We start from the raw sequence: 19,651 nt of genomic DNA on the forward strand, positions 1-19,651 counted from the left end.
CACAGTGACGTCGTGGCCCAGGCACGCCCCTTTTGTGACATTGGTGGCCCGGGACCGCCCACAGCTGTAATGTTGGCGAGCCTGGTTCGCCCCCCCGGCGCCCTGCCCGCACAAAAACCTGGAGTGAACACTACTTGGATGCTGTCGCCAACAATGTGTTCCAACTTCTCCCAACTGGACTCCTCCAAGCTCATGAGCACCACCACCCACGGTGGCTTTATAAGGGATCTCCACAACCTTTTCCTGGCACACCACCTCCAGGTCGTCCTTCTGCTGAAGTCCGCCATCTTCCGCGTCTCCTGTGCTACAGTTTCTCCTCCCTGCATAACTTGGCTTCTCCAATCGGGTGACAGGATGCCTGCACTACGTTCCGGCTCCACCCTTTGGGTCCACAGATAGCGGATTTTGCTCTCACTGGACATGGCGATTAGGGGATTCCCTGTTCCCATCAGTAACCACCTGTTACTGACTCCACCCACTACGCAGTGTGTGAGGATAATTACTGCCACCACCAGACTCCTATTAAGTGGCAACTGGAACCACTTTTACCTCCTACGCATTGGCACCTAAGTACTACCTGCTAAGGTGTATGTGTCAACACACTGCTGACACACCAGACTGGCGTCAGCTACATCTCCACTGGTCGCTGGCAGAGAGAGGAGTTTGGAGATGCTGGATGCGTTACCCAGTACAGGCGGAGAATGGGACTACTTTTGTAGTATTCCTATTGGTTGCAAGATGAAGCCGTCATCTTAAGGAAAAGCATGTTTATTTGCTTAAATATAATTCCTTAAAAGGACCCTTTCCTATTGCTAAGGGGCACAGTAGTCAGACGCAAGTAGAAGTACCATTTACACAGGGCAGTAGCCCTCCTTTTATCTTACTCCAGGACACAATACCACAGGGGGGAAGCCCACCCTGTGGCCTCCAACCAATCACATTAAGTGCACACTCATCATTACCCGCTATGGACATGGGGGAGTGGTCAGTCCCGAGTCACAACCCACCGCTAGTTCCAGCCCCAGGCTGTCTGGCTCGGGGGGTTATATAGCGCAGCAGATTACGTTACAGGATCTTATATAGCGCAGCAGATTCCGCTACAGCGTCTTATATAGCGCAGCAGATTCCGTTACAGGATCTTAAATAACGCAGCAGATTCCGTTAGTGTCTTATATAGCGCGGCAGATTCCGTTGCAGGTACTTATATAGCGCAGCAGATTCCATTACAGGTACTTATATAGCGCAGCAGATTCCGTTACAGGTACTTATATAGCGCGGCAGATTCCGTTGCAGCATTTTATATAGCGCAGTAGGTTCCGTTACAGGATCTTATATAGCGCAGCAGATTCCGTTACAGGATCTTATATAGCGCAGCAGATTCCGTTACAGTGTCTTATGTAGCGCAGCAGATTCTGTTACAGTGTCTTATATAGCGCAGCAGGTTCTGTTACAGCGTCAGCAGATTCCGTTACAGTGTCTTATATAGTGCAGCGGATTCCGTTACAGCGTCTTATATATCGCAGACGATTCTGTTGCAGCGTCTTATATAGCGCAGTAGTTTACGTTACAGGATCTTATATAGCGCAGCAGATTCCGTTACAGGATCTTAAATAACGCAGCAGATTCCGTTAGTGTCTTATATAGCGCGGCAGATTCCGTTGCAGGTACTTATATAGCGCAGCAGATTCCATTACAGGTACTTATATAGCGCAGCAGATTCCGTTACAGGTACTTATATAGCGCGGCAGATTCCGTTGCAGCATTTTATATAGCGCAGTAGGTTCCGTTACAGGATCTTATATAGCGCAGCAGATTCCGTTACAGGATCTTATATAGCGCAGCAGATTCTGTTACAGTGTCTTATGTAGCGCAGCAGATTCTGTTACAGCGTCAGCAGATTCCGTTACAGTGTCTTATATAGTGCAGCATATTCCATTACAGGTACTTATATAGCGCAGCAGATTCCGTTAAAGGTACTTATATAGTGCAGCGGATTCCGTTACAGCGTCTTATATAGCGCAGAAGATTCCGTTACAGTGTCTTATATAGCGCAGCAGATTCCGTTACAGTGTCTTATATAGCGCAGCTTATTCCGTTACAGGTTCTTATATAGCGCAGAAGATTCCGTTACAGTGTCTTATATAGCGCAGCAGATTCCGTTACAGTGTCTTATATAGCGCAGCTTATTCCGTTACAGGTTCTTATATAGCGCAGGAGATTCCGTTACAGCGTCTTATATAGCGCAGCAGATTCTGTTACAGCGTCTTATATAGTGCAGCAGATTCCGTTAGTGTCTTATATAGCGCAGCAGATTCCGTTACAGGTACTTATATAGCGCAGCAGATTCCGTTACAGGTACTTATATAGCGCAGCAGATTCCGTTACAGCGTCTTATATAGCGCAGCAGATTCCGTTACAGGTACTTATATAGCACAGCAGATTCCGTTACAGTGTCTTATATAGCGCAGCAGATTCCGTTACAGTGTCTTATATAGCGCAGCTTATTCCGTTACAGGTTCTTATATAGCGCAGCAGATTCTGTTACAGCGTCTTATAAAGTGCAGCAGATTCCGTTAGTGTCTTATATAGCGCAGCAGATTCCGTTACAGGTACTTATATAGCGCAGCAGATACCGTTACAGCGTCTTATATAGCGCAGCAGATACCGTTACAGCGTCTTATATAGCGCAGTAGATTCGTTTACAGGATCTTATATAGCGCAGTAGATTCCGTTACAGTGTCTTATATAGCGCAGCAGATTCTGTTACAGTGTCTTATATAGCGCAGCAGATTCTGTTAGTGTCTTATATAGCGCAGCAGATTCCGTTACAGTGTGTTATATAGCGCAGCAGATTCCGTTACAGTGTCTTATATAGTGCAGCAGATTCCGTTACAGTGTCTTATATAGCGCAGCAGATTCCGTTACAGGGTCTTATATAGCGCAGCAGATTCCGTTACAGTGTCTTATATAGCGCAGCAGATTCCGTTACAGTGACTTATGGGATGCGGTCATTTGGTCTACTGCATTATGGTAGAAAGTCATTAGGTCGAATCTATTAGGTCGACATGCTAAAAGGTCGACATGACTCTAGGTCGACATGGGAAAAGGTCGACATGATTCTAGTTCGAAAGGTCATTAGTTCGACAAGGTCATTAGTTCGACATTGTCTATGTCGACATTCACAAGGTCGACATGGAGTTTTTCACTGTTTTTTTGAGCCAACATGTGCCGACAGGCGGTATTTCATGCCCTACCATCCACTAGGGCGTGGTGGGAGAATAAAATAGTGTGCCGAGCGTAGCGAGGCACCGTGCCCGACGCATAGCGAGCGCAGCGAGCGTTGCGAGGGGATGCAGTGCACTTTAAACTGTGTCCATGTCGACTGTGTTGACATTCAGGTAAAAAAACAGTGAAAAACCCCATGTCGACCTTGTGAATGTCGACATAGACAATGTCGAACTAATGACCTGTCGAACTAATGACCTTTCCACCTAGAATTATGTCGACCTTTTCCCATGTCGACCTAGAATCATGTCGACCTTTTAGCATGTCGACCTAATGGATTCGACCTAATGACTTTCTGCCATAATGCAATAGACCAAATGATCCCAACCCTAATATAGTGCAGCAGATTCCGTTACAGTGTCTTATATAGCGCAGCAGATTCCGTTACAGTGTGTTATATAGCGCAGCAGATTCCGTTAAATTGTCTTATATAGCGCAGCAGATTCCGTTACAGGATCTTATTTAGCAAAACAGATTCCGTTAAATTGTCTTATATAGTGCAGCAGATTCCATTGCAGCATCTTATATAGCGCAGCAGATTCCGTTAGTGTCTTATATAGCGCAGCAGATTCCGTTACAGTGTATTATATAGCGCAGCAGATTCCGTTAAATTGTCTTATATAGCGCAGCAGATTCCGTTACAGGATCTTATTTAGCACAACAGATTCCGTTAAATTGTCTTATATAGTGCAGCAGATTCCATTGCAGCATCTTATATAGTGCAGCAGATTCCGTTACAGGTAATTATATAGCGCAGCAGATTCCGTTACAGGTACTTATATAGTGCAGCAGATTCCGTTACAGGTACTTATATAGCGCAGCAGATTCCGTTACAGGTACTTATATAGCGCAGCAGATTCCGTTACAGGTACTTATATAGCGCGGCAGATTCCATTACAGCGTCTTATATAACGCAGCAGATTCCGTTGCAGCATCTTATATAGCGCAGCAGATTCCGTTACAGGTAATTATATAGCGCAGCAGATTCCGTTACAGGTACTTATATAGCGCAGCAGATTCCGTTACAGGTACTTATATAGCGCGGCAGATTCCGTTACAGCGTCTTATATAACGCAGCAGATTCCGTTGCAGCATCTTATATAGCGCAGTAGATTCCGTTACAGGTTCTTATATAGCGCAGTAGATTCCGTTACAGGATCTTATATAGTGCAGCAGATTCCGTTACATTGTCTTATATAGTGCAGAAGATTCCATTACAGTCTTATATAGCGCAGCAGATTCCGTTACAGGTACTTATATAGCGCAGCAGATTCCGTTACAGGTACTTATTTAGCGCAGCAGATTCCTTTGCAGTGTCTTATATAGCGCAGCAGATTCTGTTGCAGTGTCTTATATAGCGCAGCAGATTCCATTACAGTGTCTTATATAGCGCAGCAGATTCCGTTACAGGTACTTATATAGCGCAGCAGATTCCGTTACAGTGTCTTATATAGCGCAGCAGATTCCGTTACAGTGTCTTATATAGCGCAGCAGATTCCATTACAGCGTCTTATATAGAGCAGCAGATTCCGTTAGTGTCTTATATAGCGCAGCAGATTCCGTTACAGTGTCTTATATAGCGCAGCAGATTCCGTTACAGCGTCTTATATAGCGCAGCAGATTCCGTTACAGGTACTTATATAGCGCAGCAGATTCCGTTACAGCGTCTTATATAGCGCAGCAGATTCCGTTACAGGTACTTATATAGCGCAGCAGATTCCGTTACAGGTTCTTATATAGCGCAGCAGATTCAGTTACAGTGTCTTTTATAGTGCAGCAGATTCCGTTAGTGCCTTATATAGCACAGCAGATAACGTTACAGTGTATTATATAGCGCAGCAGATTCCGTTACAGCGTCTTATATAGCGCAGCAGATTCCGTTACAGTGTCTTTTATAGTGCAGCAGATTCCGTTAGTGTCTTATATAGCGCAGCAGATTCCGCTACAGTGTCTTATATAGCGCAGCAGATTCCGTTACAGCGTCTTATATAGCGCAGCAGATTCCGCTACAGTGTATTATATAGCGCAGCAGATTCCGTTACAGCATCTTATATAGCGCAGCAGATTCGTCTACAGCGTCTTATATAGCGCAGAAGATTCCATTAGTGTCTTATATAGCGCAGCAGATTCCGTTACAGTGTCTTTTATAGTGCAGCAGATTCCGTTAGTGTCTTATATAGCGCAGCAGATTCCGTTACAGTGTCTTATATAGCGCAGCAGATTCCGTTACATTGTCTTATATAGTGCAGAATATTCCGTTACAGCGTCTTATATAGCGCAGCAGATTCCGTTACAGGTTCTTATATAGCGCAGCAGATTCCGTTACAGCGTCTTATATAGCGCAGCAGATTCCGTTACAGGTACTTATTGTTGCATGCCGCCGTCCGGGCTGCAAGGCACCCGGACGGACGGCTGATGCGGCGCAGAGTGACGCGGCCTGGGACGTTGCCGGGCAGCGTCCCAAGCCTCACTCTGACAGTGGGCGTCGGGACGTTGCCAGGCAACGTCCCAGAGCTTCCGCCCGGCGGCCGCAGACGCGCGCACCTGACGTCAGTCAGGTTGCGCGAAATTTAAATAAATAGCCGGCGTCTGCTGGGCACAGACGCCGGTTATAGCTTTTTGGTTTCCAGAGTGCTAGCTCTGTCCCTTCTGCTTCTCCGGTCCCCGAGGCTTCCTAGTCCTCGGTCTCAGCGTCCAGCTGCATTCTGTGTCCTGCTGCAGCCAGTGTCCTACTGCTGCCTGCGTCCAGCTGCATCCTGTGTCCTGTGTCACCCAGCGTCCTGCTGCAGCCAGTGTCCTACTTCTGCCTGCGTCCAGCTGCATCCTGTGTCCTGTGTCACCCAGTGTCCTGCTTCAACCAGTGTTCAGCGTCGGCCAGGATCCCGTATCTGCCAAGCATTCTTCATCATCCAGAGCCCAGCTTCAGCGCGTGCTTACACTCGGCCCACACCTTCCACCATTCGTGGGTCACGTAAGTGCTCCTGTGGAGCCTGGGTCTCTTTTCTTTATATCCTGTGGCCCGCCGTGGTCGTACCCCTCCGTGGGTTCAGTATCTTCCGCACCAACTGTTTTATCTCTCTTTCTCTTTTTCCACCTTCCATTAGTCTTCTATTATATCTTTCAGACAGGGAGTGTCCATTTTGATTTCCAGTGTTTTGAGGAGTCGCCTCCCCTGAGTGATATCCTACGTGGGACTCCTCTCTGGGTCCACTTGTGTCTGTGACTCGGTCGCATCCCGGTTTGGCCAGGTGTCGGCAGTCAGGGGTTTCTCCCAGCTAGGCCCGGTAGCTAGTGGTCCTCTTGTGCACCCTGTGGCGATCGTCTACCCCTTGTCCTTTACCTAAGACCTAGCTACATCGGGGTTGGAGCGGGCCTAACTCGCTCCTTCGGACGCGGCGGCCACAGGTGAAGCCTAGCTCTGCAGGGGTTTACCATCTGCCTCAGGGGCGCAACAGAGTCAGTGTAGCATCCGCTGTGGCCGTCCTAATCGGCGGTCCCGGATACGGGCTCACGCCTGACTTCCTGCTCCTACCCACCTGCAGTCTCTCCCAAAGTCCTAGGGGACAACATAACACTTATATAGCGCAGTAGATTCCGTTACAGGATCTTATATAGCGCAGCAGATTCCGATACAGCGTCTTATATAGCACCGCAGATTCCGTTACAGTGTCTTATATAGCGCAGCAGATCCCGTTACAGTGTGTTATATAGCGCAGCAGATTCCGTTAGTGTCTTATATAGCGCAGCAGATTCCGTTACAGTGTCTTATATACCGCAGCAGATTCCGTTACAGCGTCTTATATAGCGCAGCAGATTCCGTTACATTGTCTTATATACCGCAGCAGATTCCGTTACAGTGTCTTATATAGCGCAGCAGATTCCGTAACAGTGTCTTATATAGCGCAGCAGATTCCGTTACAGCGTCTTATATAGCGCAGCAGATTCAGTTACAGTGTCTTATATAGCGCAGCAGATTCCGTTACAGTGTCTTATATAGCGCAGCAGATTCCGTTACAGTGTCTTATATAGCGCAGCAAATTCCGTTACAGTGTCTTATATAGCGCAGCAGATTCCGTTACAGTGTCTTATATAGCGCAGCAGATTCCGTTACAGTGTCTTATATAGCGCAGCAGATTCAGTTACAGTGTCTTATATACCGCAGCAGATTCCGTTACAGTGTCTTATATAGCGCAGCAGATTCCGTTACAGCGTCTTATATACCGCAGCAGATTCCGTTACAGCGTCTTATATAGCGCAGCAGATTCCGTTACAGTGTCTTATATAGCGCAGCAGATTCCGTTACAGCGTCTTATATAGTGCAGCAGATTCCGTTACAGTGTCTTATATAGCGCAGCAGATTCCGTTACAGTGTCTTATATAGTGCAGCAGATTCCGTTACAGCGTCTTATATAGCGCAGCAGATTCCGTTACAGTGTCTTATATAGTGCAGCAGATTCCCTTACAGCGTCTTATATAGTGCAGCAGATTCCGTTACAGCGTCTTATATAACGCAGCAGATTCCGTTACAGGTTCTTATGTAGCGCAGCAGATTCCGTAAGTGTCTTATATAGGGCAGCAGATTCCGTTACAGGTTCTTATATAGCGCAGCAGATTCCGTTACAGTGTCTTATGTAGCGCAGCAGATTCCGTTACAGCGTCTTATATAGTGCAGCAGATTCCGTTAAAGCGTCTTATTTAGCGCAGCAGATTCCGTTACAGTGTCTTATATAGTGCAGCAGATTCCGTTTCAGCGTTTTATATAGCGCAGCAGATTCCGTTAGTGTCTTATATAGCGCAGCAGATTCCGTTACAGTGTCTTATATAGCGCAGCAGATTCCGTTACAGGTTCTTATATAGCGCAGCAGATTCCGTTACAGTGTCTTATATAGCACAGCAGATTCCGTTACAGGTTCTTATATAGCGCAGCAGATTCCGTTAGTGTCTTATATAGCGCAGCAGATTCCATTACAGTGTCTTATATAGCGCAGCAGATTCCGTTAGTGTCTTATATAGCGCAGCAGATTCCGTTACAGTGTATTATATAGCGCAGCAGATTCCGTTAAATTGTCTTATATAGCGCAGCAGATTCCGTTGCAGCATCTTATTGAGCGCAGCAGATTCCGTTACAGTGTCTTATAGAGCGCAGCAGATTCCGTTACAGTGTCTTATATAGCGCAGCAGATTCCGTTACAGCGTCTTATATAGCGCAGCAGATTCCGTTACAGTGTCTTATATAGCGCAGCAGATTCCGTTACAGTGTCTTATATAGCGCAGCAGATTCCGTTACAGTGTCTTATATAGCGCGGCAGATTCCGTTACAGGTACTTATATAGCGCGGCAGATTCCGTTACAGCGTCTTATATAACGCAGCAGATTCCGTTGCAGCATCTTATATAGCGCAGTAGATTCGTTTACAGGATCTTATATAGCGCAGTAGATTCCGTTACAGGATCTTATATAGCGCAGCAGATTCCGTTACATTGTCTTATATAGTGCAGAAGATTCCATTACAGTCTTATATAGCGCAGCAGATTCCGTTACAGGTACTTATATAGCGCAGCAGATTCCGTTACAGGTACTTATTTAGCGCAGCAGATTCCTTTGCAGCGTCTTATATAGCGCAGCAGATTCCGTTACAGTGTCTTATATAGCGCAGCAGATTCCGTTACAGCGTCTTATAGATAGCACAGCAGATTCCGTTACTGTGTCTTATATAGCGCAGCAGATTCCGTTAGTGTCTTATATAGCGCAGCAGATTCCGTTACAGTGTCTTATATAGCGCAGCAGATTCCGTTACAGCGTCTTATATAGCGCAGCAGATTCCGTTACAGGTACTTATATAGCGCAGCAGATTCTGTTACAGGTTCTTATATAGTGCAGCAGATTCCGTTACAGTGTCTTTTATAGTGCAGCAGATTCCGTTAGTGTCTTATATAGCGCAGCAGATACCGTTACAGTGTATTATATAGCGCAGCTGATTCCGTTACAGCGTCTTATATAGCGCCGCAGATTCCGTTACAGTGTCTTTTATAGCGCAGCAGATTCCGTTAGTGTCTTATATAGCGCAGCAGATTCCGTTACAGCGTCTTATATAGCGCAGCAGATTCCTTTGCAGCATCTTATATAGCACAGCAGATTCCGTTACAGGTACTTATATAGCGCAGCAGATTCCGTTACAGGTACTTATATAGCGCGGCAGATTCCGTTACAGCGTCTTATATAGCGCAGCAGATTCCGTTACAGTGTCTTATATAGCGCAGCAGATTCCGTTACAGCGTCTTATATAGCGCAGTAGATTCCGTTGCAGCATCTTATATAGAGCAGCAGATTCCGTTGCAGCATCTTATATAGCGCAGCAGATTCCGTTACAGGTCTTATATAGCGCAGCAGATTCCATTACAGCGTCTTATATAGCACAGCAGGTTCCGTTACAGGTACTTATATAGCGCAGCAGATTCCGTTACAGTGTCTTATATAGCGCAGCAGATTCCGTTACAGTGTCTTATATAGCGCAGTAGATTCCGTTGCAGCATCTTATATAGCGCAGCAGATTCCGTTGCAGCATCTTATATAGCGCAGCAGATTCCGTTACAGCGTCTTATATAGCGCAGCAGATTCCATTACAGCGTCTTATATAGCACAGCAGATTCCGTTACAGTGTATTATATAGCGCAGCAGATTCCGTTACAGCGTCTTATATAGCGCAGCAGATTCCGTTACAGTGTCTTATATAGCGCAGCAGATTCCGTTACAGCGTCTTATATAGCGCAGCAGATTCCGTTACAGGTACTTATATAGCGCAGCAGATTCTGTTACAGGTTCTTATATAGTGCAGCAGATTCCGTTACAGTGTCTTTTATAGTGCAGCAGATTCCGTTAGTGTCTTATATAGCGCAGCAGATACCGTTACAGTGTATTATATAGCGCAGCAGATTCCGTTACAGCGTCTTATATAACGCCGCAGATTCCGTTACAGTGTCTTTGATAGCGCAGCAGATTCCGTTAGTGTCTTATATAGCGCAGCAGATTCCGTTACAGCGTCTTATATAGCGCAGCAGATTCCGTTGCAGCATCTTATATAGCACAGCAGATTCCGTTACAGGTACTTATATAGCGCAGCAGATTCCGTTACAGGTACTTATATAGCGCAGCAGATTCCGTTACAGCGTCTTATATAGCGCAGTAGATTCCGTTGCAGCATCTTATATAGCGCAGCAGATTCCGTTGCAGCATCTTATATAGCGCAGCAGATTCCGTTACAGGTCTTATATAGCGCAGCAGATTCCATTACAGCGTCTTATATAGCACAGCAGGTTCCGTTACAGTGTCTTATATAGCGCAGCAGATTCCGTTACAGTGTCTTATATAGCGCAGTAGATTCCGTTGCAGCATCTTATATAGCGCAGCAGATTCCGTTGCAGCATCTTATATAGCGCAGCAGATTCCGTTACAGCGTCTTATATAGCGCAGCAGATTCCATTACAGCGTCTTATATAGCACAGCAGATTCCGTTACAGTGTATTATATAGCGCAGCAGATTCCGTTACAGCGTCTTATATAGCGCAGCAGATTCCGTTACAGTGTCTTTTATAGTGCAGCAGATTCCGTTAGTGTCTTATATAGCGCAGCAGATTCCGTTACAGGTACTTATATAGCGCAGCAGATTCCGTTACAGTGTCTTATATAGCGCAGCAGATTCCGTTACAGCGTCTTATAGATAGCACAGCAGATTCCGTTACTGTGTCTTATATAGCGCAGCAGATTCCATTACAGCGTCTTATATAGCGCAGCAGGTTCCGTTACAGGTACTTATATAGCGCAGCAGATTCCGTTACAGTGTCTTATATAGCGCAGCAGATTCCGTTAGTGTCTTATATAGCGCAGTAGATTCCGTTGCAGCATCTTATATAGCGCAGCAGATTCCGTTGCAGCATCTTATATAGCGCAGATTCCGTTACAGCGTCTTATATAGCGCAGCAGATTCCATTACAGCGTCTTATATAGCACAGCAGATTCCGTTACAGGTACTTATATAGCGCAGCAGATTCCGTTACAGTGTCTTATATAGCGCAGCAGATTCCGTTACAGCGTCTTATAGATAGCACAGCAGATTCCGTTACTGTGTCTTATATAGCGCAGCAGATTCCGTTACTGTGTCTTATATAGCGCAGCAGATTCCGTTACAGCGTCTTATATAGAGCAGCAGATTCCGTTAGTGTCTTATATAGCGCAGCAGATTCCGTTACAGTGTCTTATATAGCGCAGCAGATTCCATTACAGCGTCTTATATAGCGCAGCAGGTTCCGTTACAGGTACTTATATAGCGCAGCAGATTCTGTTACAGGTTCTTATATAGTGCAGCAGATTCCGTTACAGTGCCTTTTATAGTGCAGCAGATTCCGTTAGTGTCTTATATAGCGCAGCAGATACCGTTACAGTGTATTATATAGCGCAGCAGATTCCGTTACAGCGTCTTATATAGCGCCGCAGATTCCGTTACAGTGTCTTTTATAGTGCAGCAGATTCCGTTAGTGTCTTATATAGCGCAGCAGATTCCGTTACAGTGTCTTATATAGCGCGGCAGATTCCGTTACAGCGTCTTATATAGCGCAGCAGATTCCGTTACAGTGTCTTATATAGCGCAGCAGATTCCGTTACAGTGTCTTATATAGCGCAGTAGATTCCGTTGCAGCATCTTATATAGCGCAGCAGATTCCGTTACAGCGTCTTATATAGCGCAGCAGATTCCGTTACAGTGTCTTATATAGCGCAGCAGATTCCGTTACAGTGTCTTATATAGCGCAGTAGATTCCGTTGCAGCATCTTATATAGCGCAGCAGATTCAGTTGCAGCATCTTATATAGCGCAGTAGATTCGTTTACAGGATCTTATATAGCGCAGTAGATTCAGTTACAGGAGGATCTTATATAGAGCAGCAGATTCCGTTACATTGTCTTATATAGTGCAGAAGATTCCGTTACAGGTACTTATATAGCACAGCAGATTCCGTTACAGGTACTTATATAGCGCAGCAGATTCCGTTACAGGTGCTTATATAGCGCAGCAGATTCTGTTACAGTGTCTTATATAGCGCAGCAGATTCCGTTACAGGTTCTTATATAGCGCAGCAGATTCCGTTACAGGTTCTTATATAGCGCAGCAGATTCTGTTACAGTGTATTATATACTGTAGGGCAGCAGATTCCGTTACAGGGTCTTATATAGCGCAGAAGATTCCGTTACAGTGTCTTATATAGCGCAGCAGATTCCATTGCGGTTTACAATTGTAGACAGTGATAAAACAAACTGGGTAACGACAGACAGACTTGGAGGTAGGAGGGCCCTGCTGCAAGTTTACAATCTATAGGGACATAGGAGGGAAACTTTTCCGTTTTGGAAATATTGAGTTTGAGGTGGCGAGAAGACATCCAAGATGAGATGGCAGAGAGACATTCAGAGACTCGGCCCAAGACCACTGGTGACAACTCTGGGGTTGAATGATTTGAGTATCGCATGCATATGTGGTACTGAAATCCGAAATAGATAATTCGTTTGCCAAGAGATATACTGTAGATTGAGAAAAGCAGAGGACCTAAGACTGAGCCTTGCGGAACTCCGACTGACAGAGGTAATGAAGAGGAGGTAAAGTCAGAGAAGCGAACACTGAAAGAGCGATCAGATAGGTAAGATGACAACCAGAAAAGTGCTGTATCATTAAGACCTAGGGAGTGTAGTGTTTGTATGAGAAGAGAGTGATCCACAGTGTCAAACGCTGAAGAAAGATATAGAAGTATAAGTAGTGCATAATGGCCGTTAGACTTGGCAATTGCCAGATCATCCACCACTTTAGTCAGTGCTGTCTCAGTGGAGTGTTGGGAACGAAAGCCTGACTGAAGTGGGTCTAATAGGGTGTGAGAGTTAAGAAAGTGTGTGAGGCGAGAGTAAACAAGTCTCTTGGATAGGCATGGGAGCTGAGAGCATTGAGTGTTCTCTGCTCTTTCCCACCTGTGTCCAATGAGGTGACACCAGTATATTCTCTGCTTTCTCCCACCTGTGCACTGAGGTAACCCTGCTCTTTCACACCTGTGCCCAATGAGGTGACACTGGTGTTCTCCGCCTTCTCCCACCCCAGCGCACTGAGGAACATGGTTTAATGAAGACAACATGTTACAAATCAAAATCTTTTAATATGCAGCTATTTACATACATAATTATTATCTGGCTAATTATTTCAATGAGGGATCTGATACTATCTACACTGAGAATGCAGATTTATATACGTATATATTGCTTTCTGGGCTGTGAAGAAGGAGGTCCAGATGTGTGAGATGAACAAGGGAATCATATGCAAATTACACTTATAAAAATAGCAAAAGGGTCACCTGAGCACAGTGGGAACATACAACGGGATGCCTGGCCCTGCAGCTAGCACCAGTATTACATAGTGCCGGAACGGAGGCCACCGTCAGGCAGTAACCATGCGGAATGTATACGGGGTCTGTACAGTCACTGGATAGAACAATGGGGGTACTCCCAATATTCATCTACAAGTGTTCCCAACACCGATCTCTTCATGGAACCTTCAATAGATTAGAAGTAAACTTACTTATCAGTTACTGGGAATGGGAGTACCCACATTTAATGTGCAGCAAGAGATTTACAACACACATTTCCTTTCAGACAGGTTACAGCGGAACAGAAAGTATAATCATCTTTCTAAGCAAATAGTGACAGCCATTAACTACAATCCCCTAGTACACCCCCCATCTTCCTCTGCCACCCCCTAGTACATCCTCCATCTTTCTCTGCCACCTCCTAGTACACCCCCCATCTTCCTCTGCCACCTCCTAGTACACCCCCCATCTTCCTCTGCCACCCCCTAGTACACCCCCCATCTTCCTCTGCCACCTCCTAGTACACCCCCATCTTCCTCTGCCACCTCCTAGTACATCCCCTATCTTCCTCTGCCACCTCCTAGTACACCCCCCCATCTTCCGCTGCCACCTCCTAGTACACCCCCATCTTCCTCTGCCACCTCCTAGTACATCTCCCACCTTCCTCTGCCACCTCCTAGTACATCCCCCATCTTCCTCTGCCACCCCCTAGTACATCCCCCATCTTCCTCTGCCACCTCCTAGTACACCCCCCATCTTCCTCTGCCACCTCCTAGTACATCCCCCACCTTCCTCTGCCACCCCGTAGTACATCCCCCATCTTCCTCTGCCACCCCCTAGTACATCCCCCATCTTCCTCTGCCACCCCCTAGTACACCCCCCATCTTCCTCTGCCACCTCCTAGTACATCCCCCACCTTCCTCTGCCACCTCCTAGTACACCCCCCATCTTCCTCTGCCACCTCCTAGTACACCCCCCATCTCCTCTGCCACCTCCTAGTACATCCCCCATCTTCCTCTGCCACCTCCTAGTACATCCCCCATCTTCCTCTGCCACCTCCTAGTACATCCCCCATCTTCCTCTGCCACCTCCTAGTACATCCCCCATCTTCCTCTGCTACCTTCTATTACACCATCTTCTGCTGACACCTATTACACCCCCTAGCTTCCGCTATCACCTTCTATTACACCCCCTATCTTCCTCTGCCACCTCCTATTACAACCCCCCATCTTCCATTGCCACCACGTATTACACATCCCATCTTCTGCTACCACCTATTACACCCCCCCATCTTCCGCTATCACCTCCTATTACGCCCATCTTCCGCTATCACCCCCTATCTTCCGGTGCCACCTCCTATTACAACCCCCCATCTTCCTCTGCCACCTACTATTACACCCATTCTTCTGGTGTCACCTTCTATTACAACCCCCATCTTCCGCTGCCACCAATTACACCCCATATTCTGTTGCCACCTCCTATTACACCCATCTTCCGCTGCCACCTCCTATTACACCCCGCATCTCCTGCTGCCACCTGCTATTACACCCCATCTTCTGCTGCCACCTCCTATTACACCCCCATCTTCCGCTGCCACCTCCTAGTACACCCCCCATCTTCCGCTGCCACCTCCTATTACACCCCCATCTTCCTCTGCCACCTCCTAGTACATCCCCCATCTTCCTCTGCCACCTCCTAGTACATCCCCCATCTTCCTCTGCCACCTCCTAGTACACCCCCATCTTACTCTGCCACCTCCTATTACACCCCCATCTTCCGCTGCCACCTCCTATTACACCCCCATCTTCCTCTGCCACCTCCTATTACACCCCCCATCTTCCGCTGCCACCTCCTATTACACCCCCATCTTCCGCTGCCACCTCCTATTACACCCCCATCTTCCGCTGCCACCTCCTAGTACATCCCCCATCTTCCTCTGCCACCTCCTAGTACACCCCCCATCTTCCGCTGCCACCTCCTAGTACATCCCCCATCTTCCTCTGCCACCTCCTATTACACCCCATCTTCCTCTGCCACCTCCTAGTACATCCCCCATCTTCCTCTGCCACCTCCTAGTACACCCCCTATCTTCCGCTGCCACCTCCTATTACACCCCATCTTCCGCTGCCACCTCCTAGTACACCCACCATCTTCCGCTGCCACCTCCTATTACACCCCCATCTTCCGCTGCCACCTCCTATTACACCCCCATCTTCCGCTGCCACCTCCTAGTACACCCCCCATCTTCCTGCCACCTCCTAGTACATCCCCATCTTCCTCTGCCACCTCCTAGTACATCCCCATCTTCCTCTGCCACCTCCTAGTACACCCCCCATCTTCCTCTGCCACCTCCTAGTACATCCCCCATCTTCCGCTGCCACCTCCTATTACACCCCCCATCTTCCTCTGCCACCTCCTAGTACACCCCCCATCTTCCTCTGCCACCTCCTAGTACATCCCCCATCTTCCGCTGCCATTTCCTCAGAACACCGGAGGTCAGGAGATGGAGCGTCACTGTTCCGCCAATGTATCCTACTGTGGTATTATAGCTCCTGTGACGGGGTGTATAGTCCTGAACGTATACAGACAGCAGTTCGCCCTTATACTCTGTGATGCAGTATAATAACAGCCGCAGTTATTAGACATTTTTCCAGCGACCTCTGCGTTTCCGCGGCGTCAGGTAGGAGAACCTCTTCCTCTTGTTGGGAGGAGGAGGAGGAGGAGAGGCGGATGGCGAGCGTACAGGCTCCTCTGTCACTTCCAATGCACCCCCGTCTTCATGCACATCACAATTATCTTCCACCTCATAACTTACAGAACACGGTTCCGATTCTGGCTCTGTCTTTGTGGGATAGTAAACAGGATCCATGAGGGTGGAGGGGGTGGGTGATGCCGGCTGCGGAGGTATAAGAGGTAAAATGGCCGCCAAGACATTGGTCAATCGGTCCATGCTCTGGCGTAAAGTATATGTCAGGTGGCGAATAGCCTCCGCCGTTTCCTGTTGAGCTCTCAGCATTGCCACGGTGGGGTCATAGTGCTGGCTGACCGAACCAGGAGCAAGCATGGGTGAGCAGGAGCCAGGAGGTGGCGGAGAACCCCCGTCTGTGGGATCCGGGGAAGGGCTGAGCTGTGGTAACTGAACAATATGGATTTGGGGGCTCGGAGAATGAGATTCCTTGGGTTGGAGAAGTAGTGGAGGCTCAGGGGGGCAGCAGGGGCCACTAAGAGAGTTCTCTGCGCTGGAGGAGCCGGGTCCTGTTATACTGAGGTCTGTGGGAGGAGAACAGAGAACATAAAGGTCCCGCAGCAGGGGCAGTGACACCACCGGGAGTGATGGGGTTAGAGACATATGGATGAGAGACTCAGAAAGTGAGAGATTGGGGAAGAAATCTCCAGTTTTTTTAAAGTGGCAATCATTTATACTGCAACAGTCTGATTCTGCAGTGTAAGTGATTGCCACTTTAAAAACAACTGGAGATTTCTTACCAACTCTCTCACTGTCTGAATCTTTCATCCTATTACATTTCAATGTACATTGTTTATAGTGTGTATATTGTGTTGGGTACAATATGGGTCGGGAGTGGCACTGGAAAACTAAGATAAATTGGTATTCACGTACCAAAATTAATTGACTAAACCAACATAACTACCACCAATGGTAAATAAAAAAGTGGTATCTGGTTGGTGGTGCTCCCAAAAAATAGTTCAGCGTTACAACTGAAAGAGTGGGGGGTCACTGAGTGACCAGAGGGAAGGGAGAACAACAAGGCTTTTGGGGCACACTTTGACAAATGGTAATGAATAAGTTGAAACATAACCTTTAATATATTTTATATGCTAAAAATGGGTACGTATTGACAAGTAATAAATCACACTATAATAATGAAAGAGAAAAAAATATTCCTCTGTAATGAGACGGTCACAATTTTGACGGCGAATTGGTCAAACATAAAAGTAGGGCTCCACAATTTGTCAGTTAAGGTGGTCAAGAAAAAAACTTATTGGATCTCAAATGATGACCATAATAGTTATAATAACATGACAAGTAATAACAAATAATGGATTTAAGAGGAGCCGGCAGGTCAAGGACGCTTTGACAGTGAACCCCTGCTGGTGGAATATATTATTGTTCCCGGTGAAGAATCAGTGAAAAAGATAGAGTGCTACCTCCATTAAAACAGAGATGTATCTGCTGTCCAGATTATTTTACAGCTACTGGTATTCCCAAATGGTCTCCCAAAATGGTACTTACCAGACCATTCACTGCTTAGCTTCTGAGTGCGGGATGGTATTCAGGCGGACCAGTGATGTGTGGCCGTATTGAATCTCGGATGAGAGTACCCCCGTGTCTCTAGTAGGATGGTTGGTGGCTTTTGTAACGAATGGAGAGATATCAAGAGAATCATACAGAAACATTGGTCCATTTTATTATCTAGACTTAATCCTACAGTAGACATGAGTTGGCGGAGGGCACCGAACTTGAAGGACAGCTTGGTCCATAGCCATTATGTCTAAAACCCGAAGAGAAAACCACCTGTGGTAGGCAGCCACCCATGTGGCAACTGCAAGATCTGTCAGCAGATTACTAATATTACCACATTGAATGACCGCTTTGGTGACTCGATCAAAATCAAAGAATGCCACAACTGCAGGAGTGTGAATATAATATACTGTCTCACATGTCCTTGTGAACTCAAATACGTGGGAATGACTTCTCACCCACTAAAACAACGGGTTATGGAACACATGGGCAATATCAGGAATGCCACCACCGATGGACAAAAAATGAGACCTCTTACCACGGTAGCTAAACATTTTCTAAAAATTCACTCTTCGGATACCAGCCACCTCAGATTCTTCGGTCTAGAACAGATTCATTTAGGCCGCAGAGGAGGTGACATTAACCAAACCCTTCTGCGAAGGGAAAGTTGGTGGATTTTTCACCTGGGGACCCTGGCACCCAATGGTCTAAATGAGGACATCAACTACAGGGCTTTCCTGTGATTCACATTCTCTGCTTGCTTCAGTCCCATTATCAATTTCAGCACCCACCATTACCTCATTTCTCTGTATCCCTCATCATTCTTTGCCCCCTTTATTCAGGCTTCCGGTCTTGTTAAATCCATACCTATCTACAGCCTAACACACCATTTATTAATCATGAATAATTCTTAGCTTCATCCATCTTTACAATGACACCCATTTATATCACGACACCTTTTTGCCTCCAACATATTACCTCCTTCACCCCAACAATCATCTTTCTAAATTATTGTTTCCCGTTTTTCCTAATTCAATTCCTTATTAATTGATCCATTTTCCTCAAACCATTTTTTATAAAGTAATTTTCTGATATAAAAATATATATATTTTCCCAAACAAATTAATTCCTCTTAATTATTAATATTTTTCCGTTTTAATTAATCAATTAATTATTAATTTTTAATAATAATTCCTTCCTGTGTTCTTCGAGGATTATCTCCCACCTGTCACCCCATTTCTTTTGTCTGCCCTCTCTTGTCCAATCTATTACCATGACTTTTTCACAACCACGCGCTGGACCAATTATCCAGCCAATATTTCCAGCAAATATAGCCACCCCGATTTGTATTCAATTTATTAACCTGCTCCCCCATTGCCATGTTAGTCACTTCATTTTGAGTCAGGTGCAATTTCTCAGTTAGCACTGAGAATCCATACAGCTATTCTAGCTTGGTGATAGGCTTGTAATTATGCCAATCACCTTAAACAGCTGACCATTGGTTCAGCTTTCCTTTAATAGACAGGCCCAGGGGAACCACGGTTACGTGTCACTTGTGAACAAGCCCTAGGCGAAACACGTGTGAAGTGCACGCCCCCGACACGTCACCCCTGCCGCTCCCGGATCAGCTGTCTAATCAGCTGTACACCATCTGACAGAACAGCGGGCCGCTGCGTCACAGCGGTAACCAGCATCTGAAGACTGGGCATCTA

The 19,651-nt window shown here is 46.4% G+C and overlaps 1 protein-coding gene and 1 long non-coding RNA gene across 2 annotated transcripts in view; both read right to left on the reverse strand.

Annotated features, from left to right (window-relative positions):
* Positions 1-14,645: 14,645 nt before the first annotated feature.
* On the reverse strand, positions 14,646-15,675 carry LOC146036429 (uncharacterized). The gene is made up of 3 exons (XR_014460817.1): positions 15,590-15,675; positions 15,339-15,402; positions 14,646-15,244 (listed from the first exon to the last, which is right to left on the reverse strand). It is a non-coding gene; the product is annotated as an uncharacterized LOC146036429 (long non-coding RNA).
* Positions 15,676-15,694: 19 nt separating this feature from the next.
* Positions 15,695-19,651, reverse strand: part of LOC146036428 (myb-related transcription factor, partner of profilin-like) — a 55,653-nt gene continuing 51,696 nt past the window's right edge. Inside the window, exon 3 of the mRNA XM_083160426.1 lies at positions 15,695-16,948. Coding sequence (XP_083016552.1) covers positions 16,317-16,948 — 632 coding nt within the window. The 3' untranslated portion in view covers positions 15,695-16,316. The remainder of the gene's footprint in view (positions 16,949-19,651) is intronic.

The sequence above is a fragment of the Crinia signifera genome, chromosome 9 (genome assembly GCF_055691185.1).
Source record: "Crinia signifera chromosome 9, ASM5569118v1, whole genome shotgun sequence".
Taxonomy (NCBI): domain Eukaryota; kingdom Metazoa; phylum Chordata; class Amphibia; order Anura; family Myobatrachidae; genus Crinia; species Crinia signifera.